This window comes from Hirundo rustica, chromosome 8 (assembly GCF_015227805.2).
Source record: "Hirundo rustica isolate bHirRus1 chromosome 8, bHirRus1.pri.v3, whole genome shotgun sequence".
Classification (NCBI taxonomy): domain Eukaryota; kingdom Metazoa; phylum Chordata; class Aves; order Passeriformes; family Hirundinidae; genus Hirundo; species Hirundo rustica.
In genome coordinates, this window is record NC_053457.1 from 15,827,132 (window position 1) to 15,847,096 (window position 19,965).

A 19,965-nucleotide genomic window follows, 5' to 3' on the forward strand; every position below is an offset into this window, starting at 1 on the left:
ATAGAGGTTGGTGTGCTGCCTTTGATTGTACCATTTGGCAAACCTCCCAGCTTACCTTCTCATTTCCTGGTAAGAAACAAGTGAAAATAGTTAAAGGAGAGAAAGATTTAGATTGTTTCCAATTAATGTAGATCCTAAGTAGGTTGGGGAGAAGGTTTCTGTAGTTAAAGGAAGTAGTGCTATGTGAATTGTGAATCACTGCAGATATGTATAGATATGAAAGAAAATCAAGCAGGCAAACCAGTTTGAGTTTTTCCTCATTTTACTAAGTTTAGAAGGCAGAAAAGCAGACTAGTGCACAATTAAAGGTGATTGCTTTTTCCTCTCCTGCAGTATGAATTGAGCTTTTCCACAGTCTTGAGAGAAATTGTGAGGAAAGTTTTATAGGAAAGGACAAGCAGAATTTTGAGATTGACACTGATGAAGATGGCTGCTTGTCATATGAAATGAGGTGGAAAGTAGAGCATAGTGGTGGAGAGTTGTCTTCTATTAAAATAAGGACTAGAAGTGTTTTTCTTAGACTGAGGATCTTGCATACAGAAGGATGTTGCTGTTTTTGTAGGAAGGGTACAGTGAAAGTTAACTGTTCACATGATGCTTTGGATATTTGACACACATGTGCACACAAAATAAATGTGGGTGTTTAATCAGTTGGGGAATGTGTACAGAACTTCCATGCATATAACCCACACTCCAGACAATAATGTGTCTTTTTAGAACTACCCATCCTTGCAAATGGTTGTTACCCAGGTGATGTGTGAGTTACAGTTATGAAAATGCAGGTTTATGGCAGCAAGTGAACAGCTGGCTATACATAGGAACTGCCATTCCTATTCACGTCATGCTGATACAAAAATCATCTAATTCTTGCCCACTTGGACTTATGAAAGGTGAATTTCATAAAGCGTGCAAGTATCAAGTTGAGGCTGTTCAAGGGCTAGAGATGTTTGGAAGGAGTTGCTTAAAAGAGGGAACAAGGTGGCACGGGTAAGCTTGAAGTGAGAAAGTTTAATGGAGAGGGAGAGATGGGAATAAGAAGTACAAAAGTTTGGTTTTCATTGTATTTGCTTCAGGAATCAGATTTGGAAAAAGAAAAATAGATCCAGGGGGGATTGGCACTGAGGTAAATTTCCTCTTAAACTCCTAACCCTCCCTTGTACGTGTGAAAGGAAGAAATACACAAAGGTGCATATGATTTCAAAGGAGGAACTTTTAGGATTTTCTCTTGTAGTCTGTGTACCGTACAAGTATCCGTGTGTTTCAGGATCCAAACAAGTTAAATATTTGCCATTTGCTTTCAGAGAAATTGAGTCATATTTTGGAAAATGCAGTAAGTTAACTATCTTTTTGGATTTTTTACTAGGGTATATTCAACCAGTTTCAGTGTAGCAGTGAGAAGGTGCTGCCTTCTGATGCCTTGCGCACTGCTCTTGCAAAGACATTTCAGGATGAGCAACGCTTCCAGCTGGGCATCATGGATGATGCTGCTGAATGTTTTGTGAGTATAACTGAAAGATGGTTTCACAGGCAGACATGTGGCCCCCCACTACACAATCTTCCCTGATTTTTTTTTTTTTTTTTTCCTCCTCAATTTTTTTTTCCCTTCTATTTTTCCTTTCCCCAAATTGCAACAGACTTTGCACGTCTGGCCTGGAGAAGTGCAGGGTGATGATTTGGAAATGGTAATATCATCGGTAACCAGTTTTACCGTTTCTTTTGCATATGTTCTGCTTGCCCTCTCCAGTGTGCTTTAGATATGAATGATGGAAAAAATTGCACTAAAGAATGGACCAGGATTCTAGTTTTAAGGATCAGCTCAAAAGGGTGAAAGGACATTTTATTTGCCAGTTATTCTGAAATTGCATTTTCACAGGAAAACTTTTCAAGGGAAATTGTACAGTGTTAGAGCTGTTTTGACAAATAATTAATCTTGACCTATTTATTGCAGGCCAATAAGCCACCCAGGCAGCTAGTAGTGTTAGTGAAAAATGTTCTGCTGGAAGAGTTATCAAGAGATTTCTGGCACCCACAGATTAATGCTGGCAACAGTGGGAGGAGAGAAGGACTTGGGACAAGAGCTCCTGAGAACTTTAAAACAGATGTAGTTGTATGAATTAATACTTAGAAAATGTTCAGTCTTTTTGTTTCATACAGAATTTAGTCTGCCTCTTCACTTTTTAGTTCTCCCTGTTCTTGATTGAATATAGACTATGTGGCAGATTTCAAAACTCTTGTGGAATGCAGAAGTTGATTTCTTTTGCGTTGATGAGAAGTTAGTGTCAATCCAGTGGTGTTTAAAACTGCATAGGTTCTCTGTTACATTTGGTCATATCTATGACTGCTTGAGAACTGGATAGAAAAATCAGCAGCAGAGTCTTCAGCAGTGCTAGTGAATAAAATAAATGGTTACCTGATCCAGCATTTCAAATCAGAAGTGGAGGGTGTTTCCTTTTTTTATCCAAGAAATAACAACTTCTTCGTTTTTGAAGTAACTTGCACAAGTTTGCAGGAGCCTTCTGTCTGTAATATTATTGCATCTGACATGCTTTTGTGATATATATCTTAACTTTTGTCTGCAGTTGAAATTATCTAATGCATTTTTTCCTTTTTTCCTTTGTCTAGGAAAACCTGTTAATGCGAATTCACTTCCACATTGCAGATGAGACAAAGGAAGATATTTGCACTGCACCGCATTGTGTTTCCCACCAGAAGTTTGCGATGACTTTATTTGAGCAGGTGAGGTAATGATATGTGCTTAATACCAAGGCCCAGCTCTCAAGTTTTATGTCTTCATTCCTAAAACATGCATTGCCACAGTAAAGAAATGTACAGGCAGAAGTGTCGAATGGAAATACCTATTTAATCTTGCCAATGTATTACATATTTTCTTTCTCTTTAGTGTGTTTGTACCAGTTGTGGTGCCACCTCTGACCCGTTACCTTTCATCCAGATGGTACATTATATTTCCACAACCTCACTCTGGTGAGTTTTTCACAGGGAACCTCCCTATCTCCTTCCCTGCCCCACCCTTTTTTTGTCTTTTTTTTTTTTTCCTCCCCCCATATTGGTGTTGTAGTTGGATCTTTATGATCTTTATAGATTTAATGTCTAGAACATGGTTTGTTCGAAGTTGGCAGACCTTTGGTAACTGATGAAGAACATAAGGATTTAGTGAAGCAGAAGATGGCAGTTTAGGCGTGGATCAGTGTGTCTGCTTGTTTATGATTCTGAATATTGACAACTGTAGTAGCAAGGAATCATGTACATTTTGAAAGACTTCAATGTGGGAGCAGGTGATTTAAGAAGACAGATAAAAACAAAAAAAATTACGTTGAAAAGGACCTTTGGACATCCACTCCATCCTCACGTTTAAAGCAGGGCTAACTTCAAAGCTAAATCAGGCTGCTTGGGGTTGTGTGTAGCTGAATTTTGAAAGTGCTTGAAGGACAGAAATGCCATGACTCCTCTGAGCTGCCTGTTCCGGTTCTGAACTGGAGGGTTTTTTCCTCCTTTGTGGTGACCGGGTCAGTTCCCTGGTAATGAGGGGACGATGCAGAAAGGGAAGTTCTCGCTGGAGGTCAGATATGGTTTGCCCTTGGTAAATCCACGCTGACTGCTCTGCCTCACCTTATCCTTCACATGCAGGGGGTTGATTTCCAAGGGGATTGATTTGGTCTGTCATGGCCCCAGGTGGTAGAGTGAGACTGACCAGCCTGTAGTTCCTCAAATCCTCTTTTCTTGGACAAATTTATAGCTCTTGTTTAATCTAGTTATGAGGGAACTTCCCAGGACACTATGAGCTTTCACTAAAGGCAGTGCACAGAGCATGAGCTCTGGGTCTGCAGCAGATTGTTTGAACTAATGCTGGAGAAATCTTTTTGAGTGGATGGCTGCTCAGTGAAAAGCTTTTTAAATCTGATTGAGGCGGGAATCTGTTACTTGTTTCTGTCTTGAAGTTTTTATTGGGATTAGAACTTCTCTTTGTTTTATGTCTGGCATGTGAGATATGTAGTTACAGAGCCTGAAAAAATTGTCATGAAAACTGCTAGTTGCTCTTCACATGAAGATCTTTTAAAAGGTACCGCGTTACCTGAGTAGCAAGAGTACTGTAAAGCATCCCCCTTGTGGCCTCTGCCTGCTGTTCCATCAAGCTGTAGATTTTTGTTAGGTTCCAGCAGACACTGTGTATCAGAATATTATTTATTACAAAAAGGGGGAAATAGTTATATAAATGCTATTCAGTATTTTTTAGGAAGTATCACAATAGCTCTTAAGTCATGCATTATTTTAGAAATACCAATACATATTAATATATTTATTTACCTCTCAAACCATTTTAAGCTTGAACATGCTTTGAGTATTAATTCTCTTACGTACCTGTTGGCATCTTTTTTCAACTTGGACAGTGAAATAAATTGGGTACTGTTCTATTTTTAGTTTGTAATTTTATTCAGAATGTGTCTGTGCTACTTTCTATAATTCTGATTATTGAAGGGAGTATATTTTGAAGCAAATATTTCGTTTTGAAACCAGGTATTTATCAGAATGCTTACATTTTCTTTTAAGATACAAAATTTAAGCCAAACAATCTGTTTCTGTTTTGAGTTTTACTTCTTTTCCTTATGCAGTATTTTTGTGGAAGATGTAGTAACTCACAATTATGTGGTTTTATCTGTACTACGATATTAAATATAAAAAATGTTGTGTATTATAAAGTTCTTAACTTAAAAAAATTAGGTTAAACATATACTAGATTAGTGTGGGTTTGTGTTTTTATTTTAATCTGAAACTTTTGTTTTCTGTGCTTTGTCTACACTGAAGCAATCAAGCTATTTGTATGCTGGAGAGGAGGGAGAAACCAACTCCAGATATGTTTGGAGAGCTCCTGCAGAACGCCAGCACTATGGGGGACCTGAGAAACTGTCCAGTGAGTAACTTCCTTTTCCTTGGGTGTGAATTCAGTATGGCACAGTTACTCAGTGAAGGGAGGGAAATCCTAGTGGTGATAGGTGCTTCTTTGACTAGCCACAAGTATTAAAAACAGGAACAGATGCTTATTTTTTATGTATGTCATAAGTGCTAGATTTCTAAAGTAAAAGTTCAATATCTTGTTCTGCCTTTTAATAAATATGCAAAAAGAGTTATCATCAAACTTTCTTTACATATTGATTAATAGGGAGCGCAGAAGACAGCTGCAGAGTTGCTGCTTGATGTGATGCTATTGTTAGGTGCTTGTGTAGCTGGTCCTGAGGCCAGTGTGTTTCCATTTTATACCTGACTCCCCTCCCAATTTGTAACTCTGAAGCCTTCAGTAAAAGTCTCCATTGAAATATCTACTACTTTTTAATATTGGCCAATGGTGGCTTACTTATCTCAGTAAAAGGAATTAAGGTATTCTATTGTCATTTAAAAGGTGCATATGAGTTCAGCTATTTAATAACCAAAGAATGTGAAATTTAGTAGAAATGTGTTCTTGGTCAGGGCAAACTGCTCTTTGACTGTGAGATAATCAGTTGAATAAAATTGCATACCAGCATTTGCTGTCCCTTTCTTTTTGTATTAAAAAAAAAAAAAATTCTAGGTTTAGCTAAATATGGTCTCAAAGTTATGCAAAGAAAGCTTTTTAGCAGGATGTCATGTTCCTACTGTCATGCTGAAAATGCTGAAGCAAAGAAGACAATTTGAGAGTAAGATTGGTTGGGGGGTAATAAACAGAATTGCTTGTACTTTAAATGACACTTTCAAAATATGCGTGAATAAAGTAATCTTAATATTAAAATACTAATATTAAATTTAAAAATAAATTAATTAAATCTTAATATTAAAACCTCATATCTATATTTAAACATCAGAGTCCTCTACAGTTTCTTTTTTGCTTTTTTAATTTTTCATTTTTGTCTCTCACTGATGGTTGGGATTGAAATTCTGGTTAAATTTTCTAGGTGGCTGTGGGGAAGAGACTCTTTGCAATCTCTTCCCTGGTTTTAGTGTCAGAAATTATTATATCCAGTTGTGAAACTGGACTCTGTAGACCACAGAAAAAATTCTCAGTATGAAAATGGTATTTTTCCTGCAGTCTTGTAGGGGTGCCTATGTGATGTGCCTCAGGGAAAAAAAATGAATGTTGCAACTGGACTTTGTCATAGTTTCTGTTGTGTCCCCCCACTCCATTGCGTTGTTTACACCCCCCTCCCCTGCAAAATGCCCTGGTACTTACTGAAAAAGTAAAAAATGGGAAGAAAGATCAAAACAGGAAATAAGAATTGTAGAACTCCTATGAGTTACTGGAACAACTCTTATTCCCCGATCTTCTAGCTGCCATTCTCATATTTATACAAATACTGACCTAACTATACTGTCTAAGATGAGATGTTTGAGGTACCATGTAGAAACACTCAAATTTAACAGTGAAGCAGGACTTTTTCTGCTTTTTCAGAGAAGCAGAAAATTTCTCTGACATAGTCATATAAGGCATCAGTCTCAGTACATACAATTTTTAATCTGAGATTCTGATCAAAAGTGACCTTCCCATCCTATTCCTAAGAATGTTACCGGGGTCTTTTGTGTACATTTGCATATCTTTTTTTAAACAAGCTTGTTTTTGTGCTCTGTGTTTTAATCATTATCAATAGCAGGAGGAAGAATTGGCAGTGTTCACTTTAAAGCTTGAGAATGCACATCTCATCTATGATATGAGAAGCTCCTACCTTGGCACTGAGCGTGTCTGCTGTGTTTCACCGCCTCCTCTTTGGAAGTTGTACTTCTGAGACTTACACTTGTTACTGCCTTGCCCTAACATTATAATAAGTGCAGAATTATATTCAGTGTCTTGTTTTCTTTACATGCTCAGAGTAACTGTGGGGAAAAGATCCGTATTCGTCGTGTGCTGATGAACTCGCCACAGATCATCACCATTGGCTTGGTTTGGGACTCAGACCACTCTGATCTGGCTGAGGATGTGATTCACAGTCTGGGAACTTGCCTTAAGCTGGGAGATGTGAGTTTTTTGTATTTTGGCACTACTTACAAAAACAGTCTTTTTCTTGGTAGTCGACAGTGGCAAATGGAGAAAAATATAAAGTCGCTACCTTTACCTTTTTTGGTGTCCATAAAAAGAGGAATAGAGGGCAGAACCATAGATCTGACGTGTCTCTGAAAGCTTTAGAAAAACCTGTGAACTGTATATTCTCAAGTTTCTCAAATGTCTAAAACTTTAAAAATGCTTTCAAATGAAAGGAAATTCTGGATTGGGGTTGTGCTATTTCTATGAAAATACATATGTGCTCTTCCATTTTAAAGAACAGCAGTTTATTTCTATTTCTTTTGAAGACAAGATGTAGTTTAATGGTCTTTGGGGTTGTTGTTTTTTTTTTTTTTTAACCTTAAGCTCCTCTTTTTGATGAGGTGTGTGGTCATAACTGAAGAATTGTTTGTGATTGAACAGTCTTTAAGTGGTGGTGGCTTGCATTGTGTGATTGAATGACAGACTGAATTCAATAGAATCCAGATGTTTGTCCCTGGACAATTCACTTACTCTTTATTAACTGATGCTTTACATTGAATTATCTGTATACCAAACTAGAGCTGTGTCTTATTGTAGCGTTGAGATGCTACATAAAATAGTTAATATATACATACACATTATGTTAAAAAATGCATTGTTTAAAAAAGAACATGCACACAGAATCAGTGTGAGCTGATGGTCTCTGTGTAGTAAAGCAGTAACGCACTAAAGCATGAGACCTGTGCATTTAAATTAATAAAATTCAATTAAATAGAAAAGATTTTTTTTTTCTGTGTGCTGAATTCTTTTGATCTGATGTCTTCAGTTCATCTTTTATGTGTTAGCATCATAAACTGGTCCATGCTAAATTCTGGATAGTCCTTGCTGAAGTCAGAATAAATGCCAGCTGTTTAGTGTCCTACTGCTTTGTTTCTGCAAAAAAGAATGAATGTTTTAAACAGTATTTGATACAATCAGTAAGCATGACACAGAGTACAAATTTTCGAAATAGAACCACATTTAAATTATTTAACAGGTATTTTATCATTGTTGTAAATGTCTTCCTTCAAGTAGATACATACTCCCAGTCCCACTCAATTTATGAGCATCTGGTGGGTTGGTCAGAATTAATTTCTGATCTGTATCTCTGGGTTTGCTTAAACATAGTATGATTATTTATTTATTGCCTTGTCTTTATCTTTTGAAGTAAAAGCCTGACACCTCTCTACAGTACTTTGAAATCTTGGAACATTTAGCAGTATGTAAAATTCTGAGAACTTTATTAATTCCTCCTTCTGATTTTCTTGCCTCCCTTCTTAAAGCTCTTCTTCAGAGTAACTGATGACAGAGCAAAACACTCAGAGCTGTATTTGGTGGGAATGATCTGTTACTATGGAAAACACTATTCAACCTTCTTCTTCCAAACTAAAATCCGCAAGTGGATGTACTTTGATGATGCTCATGTCAAAGAGGTGAGGAAAAAGTGTTTAGGAAAAGACTCTGTTGGAAATTTGTTAGCTGCTTGTATGTAAATCTATACTGTTTTCTACAGATTGTGACAAGTTTTTTGCCGGTTTCCCACTCAGGATCCACAAATTTGTTATTCCTTTTTTTTCTCAGCAAAGTGAAGTATTTTAAAAAAAACTTACCAGAAATCTCAGAAGCCTTGTTTTTAATTCTGTTCTGTTGGCTCTCACTCTTGTGTTTATGCTGTTGTTTGAAAACCTACAGTTTGCTTGTGCCTACAGCTGACACCCATCTCTTCCCCTTGCTGACAAGCAGTACAGCTATTTAGTACCTGCTGTTGAACTCTGCTGGAGTGTCTACATGCCAGTCCTCCCTAGAGTTTGCTGCCAACAACAAATTTTCCACTCTTCTGTTAATGCTTCTTTTTTAACCTTTTCACCAAGCATGAGGTCCTTGACATTAAAGACACCAGTGCTGGGATCTTGGCATGACATTATAACCCAGTAGATGGTTTGGCATTATTTCTTACCACTCTTCTGTTTTCCTTCTAGTCATGGAATCACAAAGGTGAGAGGAAAATTTTCTGCTGTAGTCATGCCAAACACAGTCCCAATGGGGAAAAAAAACTCTTAATGCATTTGTTCAATCATATTTCTTAGCAGAAAATTTTGGCAAGGATAGATATTGCAGTGCTTTAGTAGAATACTCACCTATGGAGCAAATCTGTTGGAGTTAATGCTCAGTATGTCAGGTGAAACCTGTATTAGTACATGGGGAAGATTTGTGAGAGTAGTATTACTATGTGAATTAATTGCCTGGCCTGTCAGTGCTTGCAAAGGTTCTGTCACAGCAGAAAGATTCACACACTTGAAGTAATTAGCTTTGACTTGAATTTACTGTCCTGATATCTTTTATTGTTTATTCTGTTCGTTAACAAAAATTCTTCTGCTTTTTGGTTGATGCAAAGTTAGACCATCTCAGAGGATGAAAAGGTTTTTATGAAAAAAACATCTGAAAGAGAATAATTATTTTGTAGTTGTGTTTTTAGCAGGAATTGTAATCAATTCAGCCATAGGATGATGAATACCTGGATTTTAATTGGGTTGGCTCAGTAGCATTCTTATTGAGTCCAGGTCAGTGCTGCTATAGAAGGAGTTAAAATACGTCAATGGAAAATCAAACTATGAAAGAATTGTAATGGATGAAAAGAGAACTTATTCTAGAAGCTGATGGCAGAAAACCTTACTTGTGGTTTGTTTTTTTTTTTTTTTTTTCTTTTTTTTCTGGTTGTCAATTCAGATTGGTCCAAAATGGAAAGATGTTGTGACAAAGTGCATTAAGGGTCACTATCAGCCTCTGCTGCTGCTCTATGCAGATCCAAGAGGAACTCCAGTGTCAACACAAGACTTGCCCCCTCAGGTGGATTTGCAGCAATACAGCAGGACTTGCTATGACAGTGAAGACTCAGGTAAGCCGTGTGGCCTCTGTGCCTTGTTACCTTCATGCTGAAATGTGGCATGTGGAATGTTTTCCTTCTTTGGAGTGTATTATTGTCAGTAGGGGTCTTTGTTGCCTGTTAAAGCTGATCAAGAATTCTGAAGAGGATTTCCAGTATTTCATCTGTGAACCTCTCTGTTGGTCTGAGACTGCTGATTGTTTGGATAGCAATTTTTTCCAAAAACGTTTGGAGAAAATAATTGAGGGATGGGGAAGTGAAGGACCTGGTGTGGTGTGGATATAGAGGGGAACACTAATTGATGACTTCAATAACTGAAGTGTCTGACTTCAAAAGATCTAAACCATCCTTAAATAGGACATTTACTGCAGGACTTGTTCTCACCAAAAATATGAAGTGCCCTCAAGGTCAGTGTTTGCAGTTAAACATAAGTATAACTTCCTTCTTTATTATATTTTTTTCTTCTTTAATTTCAAGAAATGAGTATTAAACTAATATCCTGTGTTTTAAGGAGTATATGCATCACATATGTAAAATAACCACCAGGCTTCAAGCTGTTCAGATTTTTTGCTTTCATTTACTGAAAGTGGAGGGAGAGGATTGCCCTTTTCACCTCCTAATGAGTTCAAGTATTACTGTACTGAAACTCAGTCATGATGCTTCATGCTTTTCAGAAGCGGATCAATGCTGACTTCTTGAGAAGGAGCAGGTAACTTTGCTTCAGATAAAAGTATTTCAGTATACAGTTTATACCAGATAAGCTTTTGATTCGTAATAGATGAAACCAGTTAATTATTATAACATGATGTTCTTGTTACCCTTATAATATTTCATACTTGAGTAACTTTTTTACTTTCCTCAAAGCAGTGTTTCATATTGTTGTTGCACTCAACAGTGTTGAAAAGAAACAATAATTTCAGTGTGGGACTAATGTGTACTTTCAGTCCTACGGATGTAGTTTAATTTTGCATATTAAAAAGATTTGATAAACTTGGACTTACCAAAGAGGAAGAAAGAAACAGGTTTTCAGTAGGAATGACACTGTCTCCCTGCTTCCGAAAGGAGCAGACTTTTCCTGTAATCTCTGGTGTTCTTGGGTCTGAGTCGGTATCTTTGATATTTTGTTTTTCTGTTAATTTCTGTATAGTTGCCCCTGCTCTCTTTTCTTGACTTTTCTTAGCCTTTCTTGACTTATATAATAGCTGAAAATAGCTGAAAAAGATTGAAGCTTGATATTGCTTCTTTGACATTTCTTTCTTCCCCAGGGAGAGAACCTTCCATCTCGAGTGACACCCGGACAGATTCCTCTACAGACAGCTATGCTTATAAACAGGCACACCATGAGTCTGTGGTCAGTCACTTCTCCTCTGACTCCCAGGGGACAGTCATCTACAATGTGGAGAATGATGCAGCTTCACAAAGCAGCAGGGACACAGGTAGCAGATAGCAGATACCATTACATCTGTGTGCAATCATTATGATTAGATAAGATGACTCTAGTGGATTCCAGGTGAAAATACCTCTGTCTCTACACACAACCTTTAATAGAATAGCGAACGGTGTTTAATATCCTAAATTTTTGATTCGTAATGATCCGTTGACATTCACCAAAGAAAACATGATTTAAAAGTCTTGTTGGCTTCTGTAGCCCTGTGTCTAGCCAGACAAGCATTTACAGGTTTGTTTTCCTGTTATCCACAATACTGCCTGCTCTGTTACATAATTCTGTGGGCTGGAGTCTGCACAGCCCTGTTGTAGGGTTTGGTGAGTGTCGTGTGTGCTACTTGCTCATCTCCGGGCAGTTACTTCATTTCAGGAGTTGTAGCTATCTGGGAAAGGTGCTTTCATCACCAGAGTCCCTCATACTTGGCATCTAAGGACTTTCTGTGTAAATGGGTGTTGGTAGTATTTACTGCACCAGTGAGGAGCATAAGGTGATTTCCTGCCTGTGCTGTGGAAGCAAATAAAGCTGGACTATCCCGTGAAAAGGCAGTCTGTATATATGTTCCTTTGGGCAGCTGAACAGTCTGCCTGAACACTCTTTAGTTGAAAAAATTGGAAGTCTAAAGACTTGATCTCCTTGATTATTCATGGCCAGTGTCCACAGTCAGCCTGTTTCTGCATACAGTAGCTTCTAATATCACTTCTAAAAAAGTCATGCATAAGTTAATGTCAGACTTCCGTGGCATCAGAAATAGGATCTGCTATTTCTGTTTGAAAAGTTATTTTATTGTGCCGTAAATAGGTTTTCTAAGAAGACCTAAGAGTGGAATCAGCAGCTGTTAGATTGTACCAGAGTATCAAAGCTGTCAGACTGCTTTGTCCTTTTATTTGTAAAATTGTTCCTCTTTTGTATTGTACTTGCTTCATTTGTAACAATCTATGGTATGTCAAAATCTGAAAGAAATGTTTCAAGTTCACTTAATTTAGTATTCTTTCATTCTTCATCAGAGGTCTGGGTAACTGTAATACACAGATTAAGATAGCCCAACAATCCTTCCAGTGTTTTAGCAAATAATGTAGAGACCAGTCATAGTGATAGGTAGGGTGTGACAAAGAAAAGAAAGTTGGAGCAGAAATTGAGTGATGCAGAAACAAAATGTATGTTTGTCTTTGGAGTACAGAGAAGACAAAATTGAAAGAGCTATTGGCATACTATTTAAATAGTCTGCAAAAATGGCAGAGAGTTTATTGTGTTAGGTTCCTTCCTGCACAACGTACCATGAAGAAGCTGGCAGAAAATGAGAGTAAGGGGAATGGTCACAAACATGTAAGCATGAAGTTCAGCATGTAACCTTTTGTTCTGTCATTTTAAGTGACTTTGTCCTTTTCTTTTTCTTTCTTATCCTATTGATTTTATCCTGTGTTATTCCCTTCAGTTTAGCCCATTTCTCTACCTAAATTCAGTTGTCCTTATCTTCCCTGATTCAGCCTTAGCTATGATCAGTCTGTCCCCTTAGCTAGCCACTTGTCTGGGCATTTCCCTTTTCTTTTACCTACCCACTACCTTTCCAAAAAAAGTCAGTCTGCCAACTAATACAACTGCTCTGTCATCAAATGGGGATCCGTGGGGCTATAAAGAAGCCATCCACACTGACCTGTCAACTGAATCGTTCTGGGCAAGAGCAGGATTCTTCATTTAATGGCCATTTACCCACTACTCCAGCCCAGAAAATTATGGACCCTGTCCCACATCATCCTCCAGGGAAGGACCACCATTGGGTTGTATGGCCTCAGGCTCCTGGGTACTTCAGAAGGGGGGCAGGGGAGTGGCTGCATAAGCCCTCTCTTTGCTCCTGCCCACCTGTGCTGCTGAGAAAAATGTGCGTATTCTGGCTGCCCTATTCACGCAACTGAGGTTTCAGGGGGAGGGAGTAGAGGGTGTTCTGTCTTAACCCATTTGGTTTCATTCTCTTCTCTAATATGCTCTTAGACACACACACACAACCCCTACAAAACCAAACTTTACCTTTGAATATTGCTGTTTTCTTGTGAAGCCATCCCAAATCTGGAGGATGAGGTATTTAAGGGATATGTTTATCAAGAGACACCTTTTAAGCATATCATTAGGCACTCAGAAGTCCTGGTTTGTTATTTTAGTGAATTTTAAAAAGTGGGTGTTAAGTGGGTCTTTGTTTCAGAGTGTCTAAGTAAAGACAACAAAGCCTGTGTCCTGTGGACTTCTGATTCCTGATATCTCCTCCATGGCTATGAGATATCTGACAATGGGACAATATTTGCAGTCTTTGAAAGGAGGAGAATATATTAATGCAAAGCTAGCAGCCCTCATTCTGGAAGGCTGGGCTGGGTTTTGTTCAATGCAAACCCTCAGCTAGTGCTAATAGCACTAAATACTGTCAAGTAGTTTCTCTTATGGTAGTTAAAGATGCTAACCAAGCAGTCTCTATCAGGTTGAAATGTTTAACTAGAGAAGTTGTGCATGCTGAAGTGAAACATAAGTCTCTTCTGTCTTGAGGGGAGCCACTACAGGGATAATACTGTTCTTGGAGTTCCTGAAAGATACGTGGCAGTCTATGCTGTGAAGGGAGAAAAAAAATCCATCAAAGCACAGACTTATGTTCAGTTACCAAAATGCTACACATCTTTTTTCTTCATCGCCAACATTCTCTTTTGCTTTCTTAATTTCTTTTCTTTTATGTAGTCTGCTTGTGGCCAAGAAATTTGGCCACAAAATCACTCTTTGCTTTGCAAATGGAAAGTGAGCCTTGTCTAGCTTGCTTTTTGTTTGGATTCCTTCCTACTCATTTATTGTAATATCTTTGTAGCAATTGTAGTTGCAGTGAATTATTTTTTTAAGTGTTGAACATACAATTTTATATGTAAAATCTGCTTTTAATGTTGTTGATTTTGATGCTTATCTCTAGAGCAGGGAGAAGGCTCAGGAGGGCCAGCTGTGTGGTCTGGGGGCTGTTAGCCAACTATTTGCTATTAGGGGTTTTAGTTTCCTATTGTCCGATGGGAGGTAAAAGTGTGTGATATAAAGGCTAGAAAAAAGTCCTTGTAGCTTATCATAAATTCCCTTCTTATCCTGCATCTCTGCTTGGGACTGCTCACGTGAGTAAAGCCATGCGTGTGTTTGTGCTTGCAGGTTTAGGACTGTGGCTGTGTGAGAACCATAGAAGTAAGCAAAGGCAATACAGAAAAATAGTGATGTCAAATAGTCTTAATTCCCATTTAATGTGAGGAAATGGGGAGTAAATTCTGTTCAAGAGGAAATGCTGGCGTTCAGACACGAGCTGTAGTTAGGGAATGTTGTGTGTCAGCTGATCCATGTTCATGGTTTGTGTTTGTGCTCTTAGCTTGTGGCAGTTGTGAATTAGCTGGCTTGGCCCTTGAGAGCCAAGTGAGGCTTCTTCACTGTAGACTAGGCTAACTCAGATTACTTAGTGTTTGCAGGCAAAGAGAGTGTAGTTGAATAGTTAGAGCAGAGCAACAGATGATGTGCAGTAATTTATTATTAGATGGTATCTTGTTCATGTGTTTGAGTCTTTCAGACAGAGTGATGTTTGGCAAGCTGTCCTCAGGAGTTTCATGTTCACAGTCACTAAAACTGACAGCAAGAAAATGGTGTCCTTAGCGGAGTTCACCTTTTTCTTGGCCGTGGATAAGCTGTCATTAACCAGACTCATTGGAGGGGATGTATTGTTCTTTTATGACCTTAAAGATGGAACATCCTCTCCAAGACAAAACGAAAAGCTTAGCTAAACATGCCAGTTAGTGTTGGAGTGTCTGCAGTTCCTAAGAAGTAAGAGTCCTACTGCTCTTAGCACAGTGAATTAGCACACTTGATCTGAAGGCTCCTGTCATCTCTGCTGTGTTCTTCCTCCTTCCAGGCCACCTGACTGACAGTGAGTGCAATCAGAGGCATGTTTCAAAGAAGGGCTCGCTGGCAGACCGCAAGAGGAGTTCTAGCCGGTCTAGGCGGAAAGGAGATGAGGCTCAGTCATCAGGATACCATAGTGAAGGCAAGAGATGTTACTTTATTTTAAATATCAGTATCTTTCTGAATGTTTTTAATGTTCTCAGTGTGGACATACATTTCCCTCATTGTTCCTCCCATCTTTGTCTTTATGTAGTCCTCTCTTTGCTTTTTGATATTTAGTTCTGTTTCGGTTTGTTTGTTTGGGGAGTGTTGGTATTTTTATTATTTTGTTGTTTTGGATTGCACTTTTCGAAGTCTGCATGGAGATGCTGCAAGTAGGGCTACTAGTTTAATTGAAGTTATTTTTGTGGCTTTTGCTGTCTCTACAAACTGCAGGAGAAACCTTGAAGGAGAAACAAGCCCCCAGAACTGCCCCCAAACAATCCAGCAGCACCAGCAGGCTGAGGGAATTTAAAGAGACAGTGAGCAATATGATCCACAGCAGACCACAGCAGATTTCCCAGACCATCCAGAGTTCCCCTCGTGGAGGGAACAGCGTGGATCAGGCGGAAACACGACCGTCCAAAAGCCTGCCTGCACATGCTCGAGACTGGGAAGTGGAGAGTACCAGCAGTGAGTCTAAATCCAGTTCGTCTGGCAGGTACCGGCCAACGTGGAGACCCAAAAGAGAGGCTCTGAATATAGACAGCATCTTCAGTAAAGACAAGAGGAAACATTGTGGCTACACTCAGCTTAGCCCTTTCTCTGAAGAAGCGGGTAAGAGTTTAAGAAGGTTTATTTCACAATGTGCGGGAGGTGAACTTTGGAATGCAGAATTCAGGTCAGTGGTGAGTCATGTCTCTGAGGACTAAATCCTGTGTGGGTATTGCTACTGCATGTATGGTAATTCTGTTTGATTTCTGCGTGCTGCACTTCCCGTCTAAGGAAAAATGAAGGGAAACAATTCCATCTACCCTGCTTAAACGGATACAGGCTATGTTACGAAGTGTCTAAAGTTCGTATTTTGGAGTCAGTTTTTGTATTGCTCTGGGTTTTCCTCTGGCTCAGCATGGTATTTTTATTTGATGGCTCAGAGTATGGTGCAGGAAGTACCTTGTGTATCAGTGAGGAGTTCTTGTGTGAAGATAAGAGCCTGGAAGGCAGTGATGATTTATCTGGGAAGATTTTACAGCTATGCAGCTTTTACGTGGAGATTTGGCTGGTTTGGACAGTTGAAAAGAATCGGAAAGCGTAAAGGAAAGGTGAAGAGAACACACCTCCAGGGAAGGAAGGGAATTAAACAAGCATTAAGTGGAAAAAACGTGGAATGTGTAAGGGAGAATTTAAAAACCCCGAGTTTTCCTATCCTCTATATAAAACACAACAAATCATAAATGGCATAATAAACAATGTAAAAAAAATTAGATTATCTGAAATAGATATGCCGGAGTGTTGGAAATGCAATTGGATATGCTATAAAATTATCTTGTACAAATAAAAATTATTATGGGGAAGAAAGGACTTCCATTCCAGACTTAACTGTTACCTCAGGGGGAATATGATAAGTTATACTAAAGGGGAAAGATTCAAAGATAAATTTGTGAACAGTCTATTGCTTAAAATTGCTAGGAAAGCTGTAAAAATACTACGTTTTTCTTGTTTAATATTAAGGTTTTACACAAAAAGCTGGTGCTTCTGATTTAGACATAGTTGAGAAGATAACGCATATGGATGTTTTGCTGGCGTTGAAGCTTAGGTCTTCTACCAAACTATATTGTTTACCTTGGCAGGTAAAGAACTTACTGAGAATGAGGTGAAGGAGCACACTGTTCACGAAACAAGGTCAAGCCAGTCAAATGTCAGATACAAGCGTGGTGTGCTGGGCAGGGGCACCCAGCACCATATGGTGGATCAACATCCTCATCTAATCCAGAGGATGGAGTCTGGCTACGAAAGCAGTGAGCGCAACAGCAACAGCCCGGTTAGTCTGGACATGCCCTTGTCTGAAAGCTCGAGCACCCACAGGTAGATTTCAACAAAATTCATGTTTGGAATGATTGAAGTCTTGATTGTTTTGTGTTTGGGGTTGTGTGGTGGTTTTTTGTTGTTTTTTTTATTTTTTTGTAGTTAATGGTGTAGAACATTTTGAAAACCAGTGGTCCTAATTTTAAATACAGCTTTTTGGGGATGGGAGAAGTTGTAGGGAAAGGGGAGCCTATTCTTCTCAGTATATTGAAAACTTACTGCTAGAGAGCAGAGAAGAAAACGGGGCTCTGATGGGTGAGAAATATGACCTAAAGTGATGCATCTGAAGTAGCTGTACCCTTAGTCTGTGATTTAAAAGCTCTTACTTTGATTAGTTCATAGCCCTTTTTGTTTCAATTCAACCATTGATTCATAGACACCTTGTACAAGATGAGAACTCAATAGCCTTCTATAGAAATGCTTGCTCTCAGACATACTTGAAACATTTGTATGTAAAAATAAATAGCACAATGTATTATTTTCCTTGACTTAGGAAGCTTCAGGTAACCACAAACTGGGACTGTTTATGGCCAGAATAAGTAAGAATCTGTTCTGAACAACTCCTGGATCACAGTTCTAATACGAATGGCATAATCTTATAGAGGAGAGTAGAATTACTGTCCTCCTTGTTAACTTTCTCTTCCCCTGTTTCTCCTAAGATTTTCTTATGGTAGACTTCTTTTAAAATTAAATTAAAATGCAAGTATATGTCTGTTTTGCATGCGAAAAAGGTAGATACAATTTGTCCTGGAGAGATTAGTCCGATGGTAAACTATAATTACTCTGTTCTTGGAGGGATGTTCATGTGAGGCGAGGAGGTGGATTTGTTCCTGCTTGGCGTAACATCCCGAAGTCTCACAGCAGCAGCATCTTGGAAGTGGAGTCAGCTTCATCAATTGGGAGCTGGACAAACAGCCCACACACCATGGGAAATGGTAAGATACACTTCGTAGGAGTGGTTATGCAAGGTAAATTGTATCAGAGTTGTTCTTTACTTTCTGGATGTTTATGTTCCCAGGGAAATTATAAGGAAAGGGAAAAGCAACTTTGAGGAACATAACAATTTTACAAGAAAAAATTACAAGATTTACCAAAGGGGATTGCAAAAATTTTTAATTTTTATTGGAATATTCCTTTGATCATGTTGCTCTGGCATGTCTTTTGTGTATTGACCTAACTGATAAAATAAAGCTATTTTTCCTGTTTTTTCTCATAACTCAATATTCTGCCAATAGTCAAAAATACCCTCCCAAGCATAACTCATAACTTAGTGGAGTCCTGAAAACAAGCTTGTAATTCTATACAAAATTCAAAACTGTCAGAACTGTGACTGTTTTTTCAGAAGCTGTTTGGGCTGAGGTTAAGCTTTTCTGCTTATATATCATTCTAAGCAAATACTTTATTTCAGAGAGGGAAGGGAAAGGCAGCAGGGGAGACGCTTTCTGAATTCTGTTCTGAGCTGAGAATGAAAACTAATGGATTTCTGTTGTGTAGGATATTGAGGTGTTTTATCTTCCTCCCATTGTCATCCCCTTTATGCAGTTAGATGAAAAACATCTCACTTGGAATACATTTAACTTCCACAAGCTAGTGATCTGGCTCATTTGACATAGCTTTATTTACAATATAAACACAGTAAGAAACCTCAAGATTTCATCATCAGCTTAGGGTTATTTCTTCCAAAGATTCTCTCTGTTCGATATTCTATTGTTGTGATTCAGTGAATCCATGGGTTGTGCTGCAGGGGAGCTTGAAGCACTACTGTATTGGGTGGGGTTTTATAAGTAAAATTTAACAAAATTTATGTTCTACAATTCTGTGGTCTCAGACTGTTATTACCTAATGTTAATTTTATTCTCCAATAATATTTCCTTGTCTTTTAAGGGATACTTTAAGAGCTGTAGCTATCAAAAACGTTTGGTTGGTTTGTTTTGAAGGTGGAGACATCTTTGTTCCTTTAAAGAGTGAGCTGGATGAATTGCAAGAAGAGGTGGCAAGGAGAGCACACGAGCAAGAGCTACGCAGAAAAAGAGAGAAGGAAATGGAAGCAGCAATGGGCTTCAATCCCCGTCCCAGCAGGTTCATGGATCTAGATGAACTGCAGAATCAGGGTAACCTTTGAATGCAGTGTGTTTTGCAAGATGGTAGTGCTGAAGTTTTTTGAACCTTTGAATGTAATTTCCTGTTTTAATTCTCTGTGTGTGTGTGTGTCTCTCACCACATTCACCCCCCACCCCCTTATAGTTTTTCAGGTTAGTGAAACAGTGTCCCTTTCAAACCTGTAAAAAAGTTGAAAAACTGTTTGGTATTTTGACCAAATTTCTTCTTAAATGAGAAACAAAGTAATGTAGAGATATTCTTAATATATCTGCATTTTTCCATTTTTCAGTGATATGCACTTAAGTTAATAGTATTGATACCCACATTTAGCTGTTAGCCTTTGACCAGCATCTTGGAATGAGCAAAGCTGTTTGTACCTTTCAGGCACCTCAGCTCCACCCACAGCAGAGTTGGTTCATATAAACCGTTGTTCTGTTTCTGCTTGATTTTAGTACCTTAGCAGCCCTAAGCAATTCTGCTTGTTCCTGCCCTTGTGCTTCCCAGTCTTTCTCCCTGCCTGGCTGTGCACCC

At 38.5% G+C, this 19,965-nt stretch overlaps 1 protein-coding gene across 12 annotated transcripts in view; it reads left to right on the top strand.

Moving 5' to 3' along the window:
* The window catches only part of USP54 (ubiquitin specific peptidase 54), a 92,229-nt gene that overhangs the window by 57,223 nt on the left and 15,041 nt on the right, over positions 1 to 19,965 (top strand). For all 12 annotated transcript variants that reach the window (XM_058421675.1, XM_040072140.2, XM_040072146.2 and 9 more), the window contains 13 exons: positions 1,364 to 1,498; positions 2,623 to 2,736; positions 2,900 to 2,982; positions 4,822 to 4,927; positions 6,851 to 6,997; positions 8,326 to 8,475; positions 9,770 to 9,938; positions 11,192 to 11,362; positions 15,281 to 15,412; positions 15,706 to 16,086; positions 17,100 to 17,334; positions 18,130 to 18,269; positions 19,272 to 19,445. In XM_058421675.1, coding sequence (XP_058277658.1) covers positions 1,364 to 1,498; positions 2,623 to 2,736; positions 2,900 to 2,982; positions 4,822 to 4,927; positions 6,851 to 6,997; positions 8,326 to 8,475; positions 9,770 to 9,938; positions 11,192 to 11,362; positions 15,281 to 15,412; positions 15,706 to 16,086; positions 17,100 to 17,334; positions 18,130 to 18,269; positions 19,272 to 19,445 — 2,137 coding nt within the window. The remainder of the gene's footprint in view (positions 1 to 1,363; positions 1,499 to 2,622; positions 2,737 to 2,899; positions 2,983 to 4,821; positions 4,928 to 6,850; positions 6,998 to 8,325; positions 8,476 to 9,769; positions 9,939 to 11,191; positions 11,363 to 15,280; positions 15,413 to 15,705; positions 16,087 to 17,099; positions 17,335 to 18,129; positions 18,270 to 19,271; positions 19,446 to 19,965) is intronic.